General features: G+C 40.7%; 2 protein-coding genes and 1 long non-coding RNA gene across 3 annotated transcripts; 2 read left to right on the forward strand and 1 right to left on the reverse strand.

Annotated features, from left to right (window-relative positions):
• The first annotated feature begins 472 nt into the window (after nt 1-472).
• LOC118407213 lies at nt 473-1,714 on the forward strand. The gene is made up of 4 exons (XR_004830117.1): nt 473-663; nt 1,001-1,089; nt 1,369-1,451; nt 1,654-1,714. It is a non-coding gene; the product is annotated as an uncharacterized LOC118407213 (long non-coding RNA).
• Nucleotides 1,715-1,864: 150 nt separating this feature from the next.
• Nucleotides 1,865-6,475, forward strand: LOC118406354 (E3 ubiquitin-protein ligase DTX3L-like). Its single transcript, XM_035806319.1, has 8 exons — nt 1,865-1,998; nt 2,511-2,635; nt 2,998-3,145; nt 3,328-3,974; nt 4,173-4,645; nt 4,880-5,097; nt 5,369-5,455; nt 5,804-6,475. Exons 4-7 carry the CDS (start codon nt 3,812-3,814, stop codon nt 5,436-5,438), a joined length of 924 nt encoding a protein of 307 aa, XP_035662212.1. The 5' UTR covers nt 1,865-1,998; nt 2,511-2,635; nt 2,998-3,145; nt 3,328-3,811; the 3' UTR covers nt 5,439-5,455; nt 5,804-6,475.
• An 800-nt stretch (nt 6,476-7,275) lies between these two features.
• Nucleotides 7,276-17,003, reverse strand: LOC118406330. The gene is made up of 12 exons (XM_035806271.1): nt 16,571-17,003; nt 15,960-16,044; nt 15,750-15,790; nt 14,910-15,569; nt 14,503-14,720; nt 14,329-14,401; nt 13,672-13,742; nt 9,864-9,924; nt 9,460-9,598; nt 9,233-9,357; nt 8,933-9,080; nt 7,276-8,529 (listed from the first exon to the last, which is right to left on the reverse strand). Exons 1-12 carry the CDS (start codon nt 16,713-16,715, stop codon nt 8,235-8,237), a joined length of 2,061 nt encoding a protein of 686 aa, XP_035662164.1. The 5' UTR covers nt 16,716-17,003; the 3' UTR covers nt 7,276-8,234.
• Between the last annotated feature and the right edge of the window lie 373 nt (nt 17,004-17,376).

Here is a 17,376-nt window from a genome sequence, read left to right on the forward strand (position 1 = left end):
GCACTGCAAATTCTTGCGGGACAGGGCACGGTTTATCTTACACAATTTAGGCATTTACTGGTAAGGGGGGACTATGCAAATAAGCCAAAGCAAACATGCTACCTTTGAGACTTTGAGACTTTATTTATACCAACATCCTACCTCGTCATGAGCAGCAACGCGTTCTTAATGCGCAGGACAGGTCGATGGTCACATACCTGTAAATGTCTGCATTGGGGGTTTTGATAATTCGCATTGGGGGTTTTGATAACTCGTTTTCTGTATAGGTACTAGAAGAACAGGCCACGGGGAAAGCATAACAATCCACCTTACAGCTAGTAATCAAAACGTCGCGTCTGAAGTATAAAACTTGTGTTACAAGAGAATTTTTTTTACATTGTTGTGCATGCCAAAACCTCATTATTCCCTCTAAAATAAATACTCGTGACTGATAGACTTTGCACTGAAAACACAGACATCATATGCACCCAGAGGAGGCTTATTTCTCTCGTAGTATCCATGAGCGTCACAAACGGCTACGCCGCAAATGTCTCGATGTTATGTCCCTACAGTTATGTCAGGCAGCTCCGTGAAAGGAACATCTCTGCATTTTTGAATTTTTGAAGGATAACCAAAGCCACACTTTTCATCTGGACTTTGGACACGATACAACTTTTGCTGCAGGTAAGGGCACGAAGTCTAGAAATGCCCAGGCCTTTTGGTCGCCATTTAGAAAAAGTAGTACGTAGAAAATAGGATCTGGAAAGTATGTATAAAAAGTTAAATGTAAGGTAATAAAGCATTCTAAGACGTATATATTTAGTTGTCACAGGATTTATGCCTTGAATTATTGGTGAAACTGCAACTTTTAAAGCTCCCAGCTTTACACGCAGCTCACGATATGATAGCTAGTGCGATGAAGGGCCAGTAAAACAGAATCATGACCAATTGCAACAGTTGTATTGTCAGGAAGCACACTCTAATCCTGTTGCTGCTATTGTTGTTGTTGTTGTTGTTACAGTGATTAGAGGTGCCGCCATCTTGGTGTGGGTGTTACATTCTACTCCTTTAAATTTACCCCATCTACAAATATGTATGCATCTTCTGCTGGTAGGTTATTTATGGGATTCCATTTCATTTTCTTCATGATGCTGAATAATTTATACCAAATCTTTATACACTTGGATCAATTGATTGAAGCTTTCTGGCTGCCCAATCTTTCGTCTGTGATCCGTCTTAGAGAAAAAAACCTGTTAAGTGTTGGAGAAAAACATGTTTACTAATTTATCAACTGTAGACTAGACTACAGGCTTTTTGCGAGAAAACTGTAGTTTCATCGTCCATTCTTGTGCCAAGACGTAATCAAATATTCACATTGTAATATCCTAGATCAAATGCATCTCGTCCGTGAGAGGTATCCACACGCCCGGAGAACAAGCTCCACAATGACATCAATGGCGACAAACTTTAAGGTAAATGTTACAAATCTAAATCTTACTCCAAAATTGCTCTAACAGCTTTTATCTTGAGCGTATGTGCCTGTGGTTGCCCGGAAACTGTAAGTAGTGGTACTAGTAGTGTTCAGATGATGCAACTCGTCGACTCTATCACAACGAGCAAAAACGAACCTTTGATGTTCTGCACTGATATTCTTATCTGTATCATAATTCATAGGGACCTGTGTGTGACTACCAGTTAGCTTGTGAGCGATTCAAGAATTCCTTGGGGATCAGCGGCAAGTACTTTTTTTTTAAACCCCAGCTTTGTCTCTGTCTCTCACTCCCTCTCCCTGTCTCCCCGCTGTGTATGTGTGTGTAATGACGACGACAAGCCCGAGGTTTACTGTTTTATTCTTAAGTCCTAATTTTTCTATATTACAGATAGCTACTTCTCCCATGAGCAGGACAAGTGTTTCTGCGAGGCATGCCACAAGGCCCGGGGGGACAAGGACTCCTATACGCGGGGTGAACCAAAGAAGAAGTACGCGATGCCTGTTGGGTGGACCAGGTTTGGTCTTAGGTAAGAATATATGTGTTATATGCAACGTCATGATGTTGATTACCCCCCCCCCTCTCTATCTATGTGTCTATCTATAATTTTTATTTGGGTATACATCGTGAGATCGCGTGGTGCAGCGGCAGCGGCAGCGTGTTTGGCTCGGGACCGAGAGATCTCGAGTTCGAATTCTGCTGTGTGCCCTTGGGAAAGGCACTTAACACCGCTTTTCTCACTTTATTCAGGTGAAAATGAGTACCTAGCTTCGGCTAAGGCCGTTCCTAGGATAAGACGTTAAATGTTTGCGGAGAGTCACACCCCAAGCACATTAAAGAACCCACCACACGTGCGATGATGCGGTGTGCGATGGTGCAAATCCTTCCGTATAGAGTTGGTGATTCTCTACAAACACCCGGACTCTAGGAAGAATAGTGACATTTCAGTCACTAATGAAGATACCAAACCAAACATGTTGTATTTGAATTACAGCGGCATGTAATTGTACAACAATTGAGTGTCCTACCGCCTTTTTACAGCATACATCCAACCTTCAGGGACAGCGAACTGAACGTGTTCGGCAACTGGCACCACGCGTACCATGGGACGGATCCTGATGTGGTGAAGAAAATCCTACAGAATAGCGCACAACTTCTTATGCCAGGTACATAAAAAGTATATATCTGCAACTAGAATCATCATACATCTCAAGCTACATATTCAACATTACTAAGAAACGAGAAGAAGCCGAACAAATGTATTAGACTAGTTTTAGAATCCATGTTTTAGAAACCTTGTGTACTGCATTACTACCTTTTGTATCTGTATGCTTGTACTTAGCCCGATAGGGCATGAATGTGCAATAAAGGCTATTATTATTATTATTATTCAATGCCCAAACACAATGAAAGAACTGCGATAGAATTATGTCAGACAACATTCTACTTCGGATGCGACTTTGTTTCTGAGACTGATATCCCTAGTTTTAATTCATGCAAAATTATGTTTTGTGTGTGTAATCAACAGGAGATGTAGCTTTGGGCGGACGCAAATTAGGAGAGAGGGAAGGCCATTTCACCCCTCACAGGAAACCTAAAGGGTTCGACACCAAACAAGTGTTCGTAACACCAAGCATCGTGTACGCTGGACATGATGCCTATGCCAGTCCTAAAAGGTAAGGAGACGTATATCTATTCCACATTGACTGTTCTTGTAACCATCAATAAAACCATGTGCCCATTTATTACATGATACAGGAATATGTTGTCCCTATTTCTGAAACTTGTGAGATTTCTAGACCAAGCAAGGGAAAGTCACTGAAAGATTTAATTGCATAAACCACACATCTTTGAACAGGTTCGAAGATAACAGTAAGGTGTACAAGGCTCGTGTCGCTTTCCAATTGTGCATCCGGCCGGATAGTTACGAGGTCGGACCGGAGACGGTGGGCGCGAGGAGGGAGGGAAAAACAATCGATCCTCTCTTCAGCAACGACGAGCTGGAATGGTCAACCAAGGAAAGGGGAGGCACCGCACTCTACGGTCTACTTGTCAAGTTGGAAGAGTCAGATGACGTTGATGAATTGCGTGCAAGATTGAGACACAAACACTTTGAAAACAGCGGGCGGCATTACGATAAATGTTTATGAAGGAGATCTGACACAGGAAACGGTAGATGTCGTGGTCAATCCCGCAAACAAAAACCTTAAACATGATGGAGGTGGCGTGGCTCTGGCTATTAGCAGGGCCGGTGGCAAGGCCATTCAAAAGGAGTCCAACGAATATGTGAGGAAGCACGGTACCTTAAACATTGGACAAGCTATGCACACCGGGCGGGCAAGATGCCTTGTAAATACGTCATTCACACAGTGGGGCCAAAATGGACAGACCATGGGGACAAAGAAATCTTGAAGGCACAACTGTATAAAGCATTGTTTAATGTTCTGCACTACGCGGCCAATGAACTAAAAGCTAGGTCAATCGCCATTCCAGCCATAAGTACAGGTACGTCACTAATTATACAAAGCTTGTACGTGTAGGTTAGCATATATGTGTACATTTTGTGTACATATATCTCATATATTCTGCTCGTTTTATATAGGTAAGCAACTACTAGATAATAATAGCTCCCAAATAGAGTATTTATTTGTTCTGTTTGCAGAAAATATATGGTAAATAGTAAGTTTGAAATTTGTATCATAGGACTTTACGGGGTGCCAGTCGACATCTGCGCCGAGCAACTCGTGCTGGCAACATGGAAGTTCGTCCAGTCTCCACCTGCAAACAACACGCTTCGGGACATCAGGTTCGTCAACATTGATGGTCAGATAAACAGCGCCTTCGTTCGGGTCTTCAGTAGCAGCCTCCCACCATACAGTAGTAAGGCTCATAGGTCTGAAGACATTAGCGACGAAGACTGCCCCATCTGTATGGGAAAAGTTAGACAGCCAAAAAGGCTCGGTTGTTGTAACAATGTATTCTGTACTGATTGTATTGACCAAGCGCTTCGGATCAAACCAGTATGCCCTACCTGTGTATATCCGATTGGAGTCCTGACAGGACCCCAACCAATAAAGGCAACAATTGAAGTAATGACGTCTTCACAAGACCTTCCAGGCTACGATGGGTGCGGCTCTATTGAGATTCACTACGACGTACCAAGTGGCATTCAAGAGGTAAGTTTGATAATTTGATGATGATAACCATCTTTGAGTGATAATGATAACCATATTTGAGCGATAATGACAACCATCTTTGAGTGATAATGATAACCATCTTTGAGTGAATTACTATACTGCTCCCTATTACCTATACCTGCGTTTAGTAGAAAAATGATAAAGCCATTGAAGCAGATAAAACTAGATTGTAGCAATGTCAATGTCATCCATATTTGACTATGTTTATTGTAGGACTGCCACCCGAATCCAGGGAGGCCTTACCAGGGTACAAAGAGGATGGCCTTCCTACCCGACAACAGGGAGGGACGAGAGGTTCTTGGCTTGCTGAGAAGAGCCTTTTTAGATAGGATAGTTTTCACCATAGGGACATCGGTGACAACCGGCAAAACGGATGTTGTCATTTGGAACGACATTCATCACAAAACAAGCCGGCAGGGCGGGCCATCTAAGTAAGCAAATACATATTCCTAATGGGTAACTGTATCTTTTATCCATTTTGATGTAGATAGAACAATATTGATGATGTGTCAATGAAGGTAAGGCATCCAGGTCATAAGATACAACACAATTACTCAAGCATCACTTGCTTGAGTATCTGTATATTATCTTGTGAATGTTTATTTTGTCATGGCTGAGATTAAATTAACAAGAATCTTCGCACAGGCATACGTAATTCATGTCACAGTACATGTACTTCTATATTCATGTTAACTGTTACAGCCATGGATACCCAGACCCAGGCTATCTGAGACGGGTGACCGACGAGCTTGCTGCAAAAGGCATCAGATGAAGAAATCATCTTTAAATGTGAGTGCGTCTTGCACTGGACAATCATAATGAAATAAAACCATTTTTAAAACAGTTACCGGAGAAAAATCTAATGGTAAACATGCCACTCTCCATGTGTTAAGTCTGGAAGAATTATTGAGTTGTCAAGTCTTAAAATTTATGGAGATCATTTGGGAATAAGCTTTTGCACAGTAAATATATACCATGCTATGCAGAGTAAATGATGATGCCATGCACAGTACACGTTGAAACTCTTTGGATAAAGAAAGAGTGATTTAGAGCTAAGTTATCACCAGAGGGTTCTTATGTTTTTTTTGTTCCCTTGCTGTTAGATGATAATTTCTTTATGTTTCTGTTGTATTTCAGGTACTACAGATAAGGCAAAAGTTTAGCATGACGACGACAACAACAAACAACATGTCCCAAAGTCCCACATGATTGTACACAAAAAACCTGCCCGATTTGGTATGAGCAAATAAAGCGTGCAAATAAAGAAGGTTGTTGAGTCAGGATAGTCATTATCAATCATGCCCTGCTGCCCCTGCCTTATGTACTTCAGGCATCGATTTACTGTCTACACAGTTATGTGCCTTCGTAAGGTTGCCCTCGAAAATGTTTGGTCGATGACCAAAGTAAACTTGTTTACAGTGTGTTTGTGAGACGTATCAACCCCAGAGCCGATAAATGAATGGTAACAATTTACTTTAGGACTTCACTTGTGTAAAAGAGGTCATGTAAGGATGCGCGAGTGTAATGCGTTTATGGGAAAGTATAAAGTTTTTATTGTGTACTTAATTTCACCCCGTGGAGGACAGTTTTTCACACAAAGACAAAGCTGTAAATTGGAGCGGGGTGCACTCATGGGTGGACCAAAAATGACGAATAAAAACGTGATAGCAGAAGAATTGTGCAACCTGTGTGTCTTTGCATCATTCAAATGTGCGCATTTCCGTCATGGAGAAGTGGGTGAAAGGGTAACATGTAGACTTGTGATAAATATCGAAATCATGCAATCAGTGAACTGCTAGGGTATCAATAGTTAATCACAGCTCTTTCTACTCAGTTTCAATGTATAAATTGGCAGTTGTAATAAAAACACAAATCTCCAAGCAGATATTTAGGGTTGAAAATAGCAACGTTTTCTTACCGGTCGGTGTTTCCAACGTACTAACTTGGAATAATAGTACATTTCAAAATTTTTTGGGGAAAGGGCATGGGTTATCTAACACAACTTCGGCATTTACGTGTGTGCAAATAGGCGCAAGCAAACATGCTACCAACATTCTACCTCGCAATGAGCAGCAAAGCGTTCCTGGCCTTCAGCGCAGGTCCGGTCAATGGTCACATGTCTCTGAAGGTCTGTATGGAGGGTTTTTGATAATTTTTTGTATCAGAAGTATCAGAAGAACAGAACTCGGGACAAACATAACAAACCACATAACAGCTAGTAATCAAAATGTCGTGTCTGAAGTACAAAACTCGTGTTACCAATTGAAAGTAATTTTTTACCTTGTCGTGCACGCCCAAACTCCTTTTATACCCTCTATCCTTAGACATTCGGGACTGAACACTGATGTCATCCGCACTCAGAGGAGGCTTGTTTTCCTAGTAGTCAAAACCATGACCGTCGCAAACGGGTCCGTCGCAAATGTGTCCATGTTGTGTTCCTATGTCTTATACGTTGGTGTAAGGAACCTTTCTGCATTCTGCTGCTCAGCGAATGATAAAAAGTTCTAAATATTTCATGGAGGTATGAAGTCGCCGAACTCTGGTTCGTAGATACGATCCTTTTGACTCTTTTACCCCCTATTTAGCTGGTGACAAGCAGACAGGCAGACTTTTGACAGTCTGATACGTTTCCCTTTATTATTGAGCGAAAAGGTTGCTGACCTCACGTCCAAGCGGCACAACACACGTACTTCTTTGTTCTTTTAATCTTAAGTATTTACTAATATCCGGCCAACGTGGCGCCACAGGAAATTGATATCTTCAGAGTAAAATCCACCTTTGGCTTAACAAATAACTCAACTTTGTGTGAATGTGGATTATACTTATTTACTTTGAATAAGTTCAGCTCCATGAATTTGAAGCGAACAAAATACCAATAACTACAAAACTATCAAGTGTCACTTTAACAGCATATGTGACCCTACTCTCCAAACAGAGTTTGATGGAAATTGTGACCTTTCCTCTAATATGTCGCCTTTTCTATCTGATAGGGTTAGCTGACAGGAAGAAGACGGCATATAAGGAAAAGGTCACGATTTTGACTCGTGCTTACAAAGATGAGCATAACCGGTGTCTTCATACAAATTTAACTGCTAAGATTTGATGGTTTCCAAAACTGTCCTTCTTTAGAATATCGATTGTGAAGAGAGAATACTACTTGCTGATTCGATATCTCTGTTGTCTTATACAAATATTACTATCTATATACTTTTCTGATAAAAAGTTGGCTGCCTTACATATTTCCAACTCGATAATGGACAGATAAATGGTTGACTTTGCTTTCAAGCGGCGCTACAAAAGTGTTTCTCCTTTGATCTAAAAGTCGGTGTCACCAGTGTCACCCCCATTTACTGACGTCTGGAGGCAGGAGGGGTGCCATGGAGGAAATTAATGTTTAAGTCTGACGCACACAGCCCTCGCGTTAACAATAATGCAATAACTGTACAATGCGATCATTCATAGAGCACTTGCAGCAAGTTACAAAAATGTTATCTACAAGGTTTTTTCTATTAGTATATGCGACCTTTACATGTGTATTCAAATTATATTCCGCCTTAAATAATCTCAGTCACGCCAGTGAGCCTTCTGTTAGTTCCTTTGCAAGTTCATTACTCATCAATCTAGTAGATAGGGTATCACAATCAAAGGGGTCGAGGGGTTCCAACTTGACCAGGAGTCCGTAGAGTGCAGTGCCCCCTCTTTCCTTCGTGGACCATTCCAGCTCGTCGTTACTGAAGAGAAGGTCGATGGTTCTGCCCTCCCTCCTGGCACCCACCGTCTCCGGTCCAACCTCGTAACTGTCCGGCCGGATACACAGCTGGAAGGCGATACGGGCGTTGTACACCTTGCCATTATCTTGGAACCTGTTCAAAGATGTATAGTGTAGTAAATTAAAACTTAAATAGTAATGACATAATAATAATCATATGAGCTGTTAAGTTTACAATGTGGCTGTTAGACTTGGATAGGTTAATATTTAAGGGAGGTTCTTCATTTTCTGTTGTATGACTGTTATATTTATCAGTGAAAATATAATAAAGAATTATAAAAAAAAAATTCAAACTTAAATGTAGCTGAAAGATTCTGAGATTGGCCCTAGAAGTTCACGTGAAACGCGGACTACTTGAAATTTCGCAATGCAAATCATGGCTCAACAAATTAGCTTATATCTAATTACACCAACTTCCAATACGGATAAAGTACATTTCTTCTTACCTAAATCATATCCAGTTGCTTAAGTAACTATTATTTGACGTTTCTTCTTACCTTTTAGGACTGGCATAGGCATCTAATCCAGCGTACACGATGCTTGGCGTTACGAACACTTGTTTGGTGTCGAACCCTGTAGGTTTCCTGTGAGGGGTGAAATGGCCTTCCCTCTCTTCCAATCTGCGGCCACCCAAAACAACGTCTCCTATATTGATTATATACAAAAATACAGCGTCATGTCATTTTGCTTCCGAATACGTACATACGTAGAGCGCTATCCCACATTGCTATGTGAATAGCTGCATAATTCTACATTAGGAATAGTGATAAATTACGGTTGAAAATTGGATGATGTACCTGGCATCAGCAGTTGTGAGCTGTTCTGTAGAATCCTCTTCACCACATCAGGATCCGTTCCATGGTACGCGTGGTGCCAGTTGTCGAATACATTCAGCTCGCTGTCCTTGAAGGTTGGATTCAAGCTGTAAAACATGAAATAACACACACAATTGTTGTATAATTGTATACTGCCGCGAGAAGTGCTCGACATCAAACAACATTATGTCAAAGACACATGTTCTCACCTAAGACCAAATCTGGTCCAACCAACAGGCACTGCACACTTCTTCTTTGGTTTGCCCCGCTTGTAATAGTTGTCATCTCTACGGGTCAGGTGACAAACCTCGCAGAAACACTTGTCCCGCCCATGAGAGAAGTAGCCATCTATTGTATAGAAAGGGAAAAACAGTTGTTAAGCACAAACACACACACACGCACACACACACACACACACACACACACACACACACACACACACACAAACACACACAAACACCCTCACTCACACACACACACACACACACACACACACACACACACACACACACACACACACACACACACATACATACACACACACACACACACACACACACACACACCACACGGACAGATATCTGGCTAGTTACCAAAGTTATAATCTACTTACCGTCGATTCCCAAGGAATTCTTGAATCGCTGACAAGCTAACTGGTAGTCACAGACTGTGTCCTATAAATTAAAATACAGGCGCCGATGTTAATACACCTAAAACGGTGTGGACAATCGTCAATGTGCACGTGTCTGTGCAAGTACGTCATAGTTATATTTCAGCCATACATAGTATGGTGAAATATATTGTATTCGTCATGTTTCTTCTTCTTTCTTTCTCCTGTCAAATCTTCAAAGTGATTCATCTCCGCCGTTCCTGGACCGAATGACCTGAAATTTTGCACAGGAGTAGAATGGGCCAATACCTTGATGCTTTTTCTCAGTTTTTTCATATCTGCCTCTAAAATGATTTTATTGAGATTTTTTGGTCAATTTTAGACCGAAACTGTATATTTTGGCCCCTGTACCCTGGTATTACAACCAAATGAGCTGAAATTTGACAGAGATGTGCCTTGATAATGCCCCCATATAAATTCGATAATACTTTTGGTGTACAGTACAACTAAATGCTTATTTTTGCGATTTTTTTACCAATTTTTGACCAAAAAAGGACACTTTTGGCCCCTGTACCCTGGTATTACAACCAAATGAGCTGAAATTTGACAGAGATGTGCCTTGATAATGCCCCCATATAAATTCAATAACACTTTTGGTGTACAGTACAACAAAATGCTTATTTTTGCGATTTTTTGACCAATTTTTGACCAAAAAAGGACACTTTTGGCTCCTGTACCTTGGTATTGCAACCGGATGAGCTGAAATTTGACACAGATGTGCCTTGATAATCCCTTCATATAAATTCAATAACACTTTTGGTGTACAGTGCAACAAAATGCTTATTTTTGCGATTTTTGGCCAATTTTTTACCAAAAAAGGACACTTTTGGCTCCTGTACCCTGGTATTACAATTAAATGACATGAAATTTGGTATAGATAGGCATTAGATACTTGGTAACAAGATTCAAATAAAATTTTTGACATAAACAACTTTAAAATGATTAATTTTTGCACTTTTCTGAGGGGAAATTTGTTTTCTTTTGGCCTCCTGACGTGACCTTCCGTGACCCCGCACAGAGCCACACCTGTGCGCGTCAGCCGGAGAATTAATTGAATCAAAGACCTAGCCAATCAGCGAAGAGGAGGCCAAAGGCTAATTAATATTCATAAGCTGGGCCTCATGATCCCGTATATAGCAGTGTTCCCGCCAGGGGGAGCGAAGCCCGCCTAAGGCTCTCGCATTTTAGACTTTTCAGAAGGCTTTATATTACATCAGTTCTTAGGGGCATATCTATGATAATCGCAGCAGTCACTTAACTTCTCTTCAGGAGTTTAGCGTAACACTATTTCAGGTCAAACCGTCAAAGGCAACTAAAAACAAACTTTAACGTTACTGAGTTCAACAGTACTTATAACTTGTTATCCGAAGTTGAAACGCTAGCGATGGTATTTTCGCTGCGCTGTTAGCTCCGTGCGACTGTTGTTGACGGCCTTACAACGGTATATTTTGCACCCCTGTACCCTGGTATGAGTAACATTTGGTATAGATAGGCATAAGATAGTTGGTAAAATGATCCAAGTAAAATTTTGGGCATAAAGTACTGTAAAAGGCTTAATTACAGCACTTTTTTTAGGGGAAATTGGTTTTCTTTCGTTCTCCATGCCATGACCTTTCGGACGTTCACCCCACAGAGCCGACATCTGCACCTGCGTCTAGCCGGCAGGAAGAGTTAATTCAATTAATGGTTCAGCCAATCAGCGAAGAGGAAAGCGAAGGCTAATTAATATTCATAAGCGGGACCACACAATATGTTAACTTGAAGACTCAGGCCGTACAGACGTCTCGCCAGGATTTTTTCAAAGCGTCGGACAGGGGTCCGGGGGCCGCCGAATGTCCCTGGCGGGGTCCAGGGGCAGGGCCACTGTGGGGGGGGACCCAGGTGGGCGAAGCCCCCCCCCCGGAAGCTCTTGCATTTTAGACTATTGAGAAGGCTTCTTTTATCAGTTTTTTTAGGGCCATATCTACGATAATCGTAGCAGTCACTTACTTCTCTTCAGCAGTTTGACTTTAAAATATTTCGGGTCAAAGCTTCAAAGACAACTAAAACCTCATAAACAACAAACTTTACTTAGCTCAACAGTATACAAAAATATTGTACGGGTTGCCATCCTTAGTTGAAGCGCTTATTTATAGTGCTAGTATCTTCGATGCGCCGTTAGCCGCCGTGCGACTTTTGTTGACGGTCTGATATCCCAACGTCGCCGCCTCGCTGATATTCCCACGGACATGTTTCAAGAAAAATTCCCAGCAAAAAACGCTGTTCTGCGTCAAATTCTATTCTATAAAACATGTGGGACTCAGTGTTACAGTCTAAATATTTTGTAGAAGCACCGCTGTAGGAAAGAAAGTCCAAGCAATGTAAAACATCACGTAGCATGAAGTTCGCTGTCAACTGGCACACAGCACATGACTGTTTGAAACTCTAAGTCTAATCAACAGCCGTGTTTGATTGATAGCCGGCGGTCCTTTGATGAAGTCGGCGAAAGGTGCGTTAGTTAGAAAATCTGCGTTTAGTTTTGATACGTAATTATAACGTAGTTAGACAGTGGCGAGAATGATTATTTTCTCATCAATATTTCTCTTCAGAATTATTTGAACTTAATTGTACATCTAAACAATTGGCTTACCTGTGCAATGTTTATATGATTAATGATCAGTGTACTGAAATCATGTGTAACGTATGGCTCCTAGTCAATAGATCAGCATTTTCTCTATAGTGACCACCTGTCTATAGTAGCCACATTTCCTAGTGCTGTTGTTGTTTGACATAAACTTTGAACATTTAAATTGTAAGTAACTTTAAACTGCCAGAGTTTCAGCCCAATAAAACACTCTCAGCGCCAGGGTATGAACAGACTGACCAGACAGACGAAAATAAATCCTCGAACAAGGTTAAATCGTATCTTCCGGGTCTGGCAGGAAGTTGTTAAACTAAAATAAGAATAGGCTCGATGGCTGATTGCATACAAAGTAAAACAGTTATAGTAAACAGTTTTACAGCTTGAAGAAAACAAACGCTCCTACAGTACCTGCACCTGCTTGATAATTATTAAATCGTATGCCCTACTTGAATAAAAAAAGTTCACTGCAATAATAAATGTACCCACATCACAAGGAGCTTATATTTTTTAAACTTACACCTAGTTATCGTACTGAAATTGTTAATGACATTACATGAAGTCATTCAACAATTTTCAGTCATGATGAAAATTTTCTGAATGGAAGGTGTGATTATTGTCATTTTCTGAAAAATAGAAGCAAGCTCTGTTTTTACCTGGAATCAATTCACAATACCAGTCCACTTTGGGGGATAATGTACTGTTAAGAGGATGTTCCATTTTTGCGCAGGGGTGATTTGGAACAGTCCAATGTTGCGTGGGAAGGGGTATGGCTGAAATATGCTGTATTTGCTCTTAAGCAAATGTCGGCCTTTCTAGTTGTTAATGACAATTATAGAAAAACATAGACTAAGTATACAAAGCAACGCTCCAGACATGCCAGTATATGTAGATGGAATTTGGACTCATTGTGTTCATTATCTATTTCATGCCGCAACACTCAGTAGACTACACATGGTGCAATTTTACGATGATTTTGAATTTCCAATAGAAGCTGATATGTATAAACAATACTCTACTGTTGACGGAAATAACAGTAACTTAATTCGGCAAAACTTTACGAACAGTCACATATGAAAATGTTAAGGATAAAAGATGCTATAGCAGGTTTGAAAAAAGATATGTACTTGCCTTTACTGCTGTCTTTGCCGCGCTGATTGTCCCGGCGTGTGCATCACCATCATCGTCGAGATGCAATTCATCTAAAATGATACAATTTTGTACATCATTCGTTCACGTCTTGTTTTCAATCAGCTCCCTTGACTGGGAACAAGAATGTGAGAGGGAACTACAATTCTCATAAGAGGCTAGCTAAGGTCTAGTCTACCGTTACTGAATGTGTATGATTTGCTCTAATACTTAGCATAAGGGAATCCCAGATTAAACATATATCAGAAACACAGGTGATTGCCAAGGATGCCTGAAAATCAGTCAAAAAATCTTCAAGCTCCTGATGATGATCTGTGTTTTAACACAGGTAACAAATACAGTCAAAAGATTGGGAATTCTGTAAATGAAGTACAATGAATCAATGAAACAAAACAATGCCGATTGTATTGTGATTTGGCAAATATTTTATTTTTTTTTTGTGAAATGAAATTTAATCCCATCATTGCTTTACATTGTTAACAGGAATAATTACCTCGACATGGTTGCTGTTGGCAAAACAATTAGTAAGGTGATTAATCAATAGTTATCAGTAGTGCATGTTGCCCATGACGATAGCAATCAGGCAAGAACAAAGTAAACTTCAAACATGTAGGTGATGTAGAGAAATTATGAACTTACAGGGAGGTAAGCTGCCAAAGGTGTGCAGATGCCTAAGTCTGATCGCTGCTGCCAGTGCTGACCTATTGCGGGTCTGAAATAATAAAACAAAAAAATTAAACAGGTCATTTTAGTCTGCAGCTCAAGCAAACTTTACAAGCCCTACAATTGCATCACATTACTGCCAGTACTTACCGAACACCAATGGCTGCAGAGTCTTAACAGCAAGCCAATGATTCCCAGCAAATCAGCCAGCAGGAGAGGCCAGAAGGGTTTCATGTACTGGTCGATACCGGGTACAATCTGTAGGTGCTGGTCATAGTAGAAGGTGAGGATGACGGCGGTGCAGCACATCCCGTACAGATGAAGGAGGTCTGGCGTCAGGTGCAGCGCCGCGGACTTGGCATTTCCACCTGGGACGGGATATAAACAGGCGGAACACTCATGAGAAAAATAACACACACACGTCTGTTGTAACAATCAAGTTCAAGTATACTTTGCAGTCAAAAATCATCGACTGATTGGCATGGATATAAACTTTGTAGTGGTTGTAATGTAATGTTTTGGTTGGCGGTACGTAAATTCATTAAACAGGTGCTTACCTCTTCTGATACTGCTGAAGAAATAGGAGTGTGTGACGATCAGAGTGCAGAGCAGCAGGAGCCACAGAGGAGCGAGCGCTTGCGAGAGTGTGCAGGGTGCAAGGTACTCCAAGTAGACAAAGTACGGGAGGCTTTGGGGCCACACATAGTAAGTGATCTCGACCATACTAAGGGTCCACGCGGCAACGAGAATCAGCATTCCACAGAAAGACCAAAAACAGGAGCATGAACACTGACACTCACAATCTCCGCTTTCGTCTTGGCAAATGTTTTTCATGAAGAACACTAAAGCAACCAGGGCTATGATACAGAATAAGATTCCATGAGAAAGAAACAAAGCAAACAGGGGGACACTTTCAGGGTCGTCGTAATACGCGGCCACGACAAACTTGACCACAAATCCAATCGGGAAACCCGTGGTTGATACGTAGAAAGCCACATAGTATCTAAGTGGTTTTATGAACTTCACTTCCCTCAGCCACACCAAGAAAGCAATGAAAAAGATGAAATCAAGAACAACGAGAGGAATGATAGCAAGTTTAGCAGGGAAGTTGAGGTTAACCAAAGGAATGGGAAACAAATACATAGCAATGAGCAAAGTTCCGAGGAGTCTGATAATGTCAAAGACAATTCTCCTCTTCTCCCACCAGACAGGGTCGTCTGAAAAATGTCGACGAACAATAAGTCCTATAAGGTTTTAAAAATATAAATAGACAAAGTGGCAACTTATAGATGTAGTTTGCTTAGAGTTCTTTCTAAAAGTTTGAAACGTCTTGTATCAAGCAGACAAATCAGGCTACAAAACGACGCAGAAAACAGAGCTGACGTTTTCTCTCTTACCGAGATTGTGCTCTTCATCAACCACATCAACCTGAATTCGGCTGTAAAGTCAGAAACAGAAACATTTTTTGAAGTATAGAAATCATCATTAATGAAGAAAAATGTTCGCATTGACAGCCATTATCCCAATTAAGTATTATGTCAGTAAGTTTAATTCAGTAAGTTTAATTCCATCAAGTTAATACAATATTGTACAATTAATTAACCTACCAGCAGAAACAGCATCCATGTTTGCAGGTTAAATAAAATAATACAGAGAACACCCACACCAAGATGGCGGCAACTGTGGAAATAACTGTAACAACAATATAGAGAGGAGAAGTTGAATTTATCCAGCAATAGTATCATTTTGTATCTGTGAACTGTATCTTTTCAACATGTCTTGTTGTGACCTGTACTTAGCCCGGTGTGGCAAAAATGTGCAATAAAGGTCTTCAATCAATCATTATATAACAAGAAGATTATGTTGTGCTTTACGACTAATAAAATTGCTGCAATTGGTCATAATGCTATTCCCTTTCCTCCACTATCATAATCGCAAGTTACGTGTAAAACTAGAGGGTTTTAGAACTGGACATTTTATAAATTAGTATATATTCATAAATCGACACAAATCCCGTGAAAATAGATATGTGAAATAATTACTACAGACTTGAACCTTTACATGACAATGACATGTCTAAAAGCTTTTTACAGCATTGTATTTGACTTTTAAGCATCAGACTGTTATCTGAAAAGACGCTATGAATTTGTCCTACTACCAAGTTCTACTTTCATTTCTAAATTGGTCTTTAGACCTGATGTCCTCGCAATGCCCTTACCTGCAGCCAATGTTGTATCGTATCCGAAATCCACGTAAAACGTGTCGCTTCTGTTTTCCTTCGCTGAGCAGCAAAACGCAGAGATGTTCCTTCCACCGACGTCCCAGACATAGGGACATAACATCGAGACATTGGCGACGATCATGGCGTTTTTCTTACTACTAGGAAAGTAAGCCTACTCCGAGTGCGTATTATATCAGTGTGCAACGTTAGGCAATGCTGTTTAGTTTATAGGGCATTGAAGGGGGGTTTGATGTGCACAACAATGTAAAAATTACACCGGTAACCCGAGTTTTACACCTTATACACAACATTTTTATTACTAGCTGTTGGGTGGATTATCATGATTTTACCGAGGGCTTCTCTTCTAATACTTTGGAAGAAAAAGAATAATCAAAAATTCTCCATACAGACCTTTACATGCATGTGACCATCGACCTGACCTGCGCATATAATTGTTTTGTTGGTTTTTGATGATTTTCCCAGGGTGGAGTAGCCTGTTAGTAGGATGTTTGTTTTTGACTATTTAAACAGTACCTTCCTTACAAGTGAATGCCTAAATTGTTAGATAAACCATGCTCTTCCGCCATGTGCAATGCGATTACTCCTAGTTGATACCGTAGAGAGAAAAAAACGCCCCCCCCCCCCATATTTGCTTGGAGACCAATGTATTTTCTTACAACTAACAATTCATGTATATCTTAGACTATACAAGTCCTGCTATGTCACCGTTCACTCACTGGATGTGAGGAATTGAATCAGGCAAGTACACCGGGCAACAAAGGAATATCACTTTGCTTATCGAA

The sequence above is a fragment of the Branchiostoma floridae genome, chromosome 19, assembly GCF_000003815.2.
Source record: "Branchiostoma floridae strain S238N-H82 chromosome 19, Bfl_VNyyK, whole genome shotgun sequence".
Lineage (NCBI taxonomy): Eukaryota > Metazoa > Chordata > Leptocardii > Amphioxiformes > Branchiostomatidae > Branchiostoma > Branchiostoma floridae.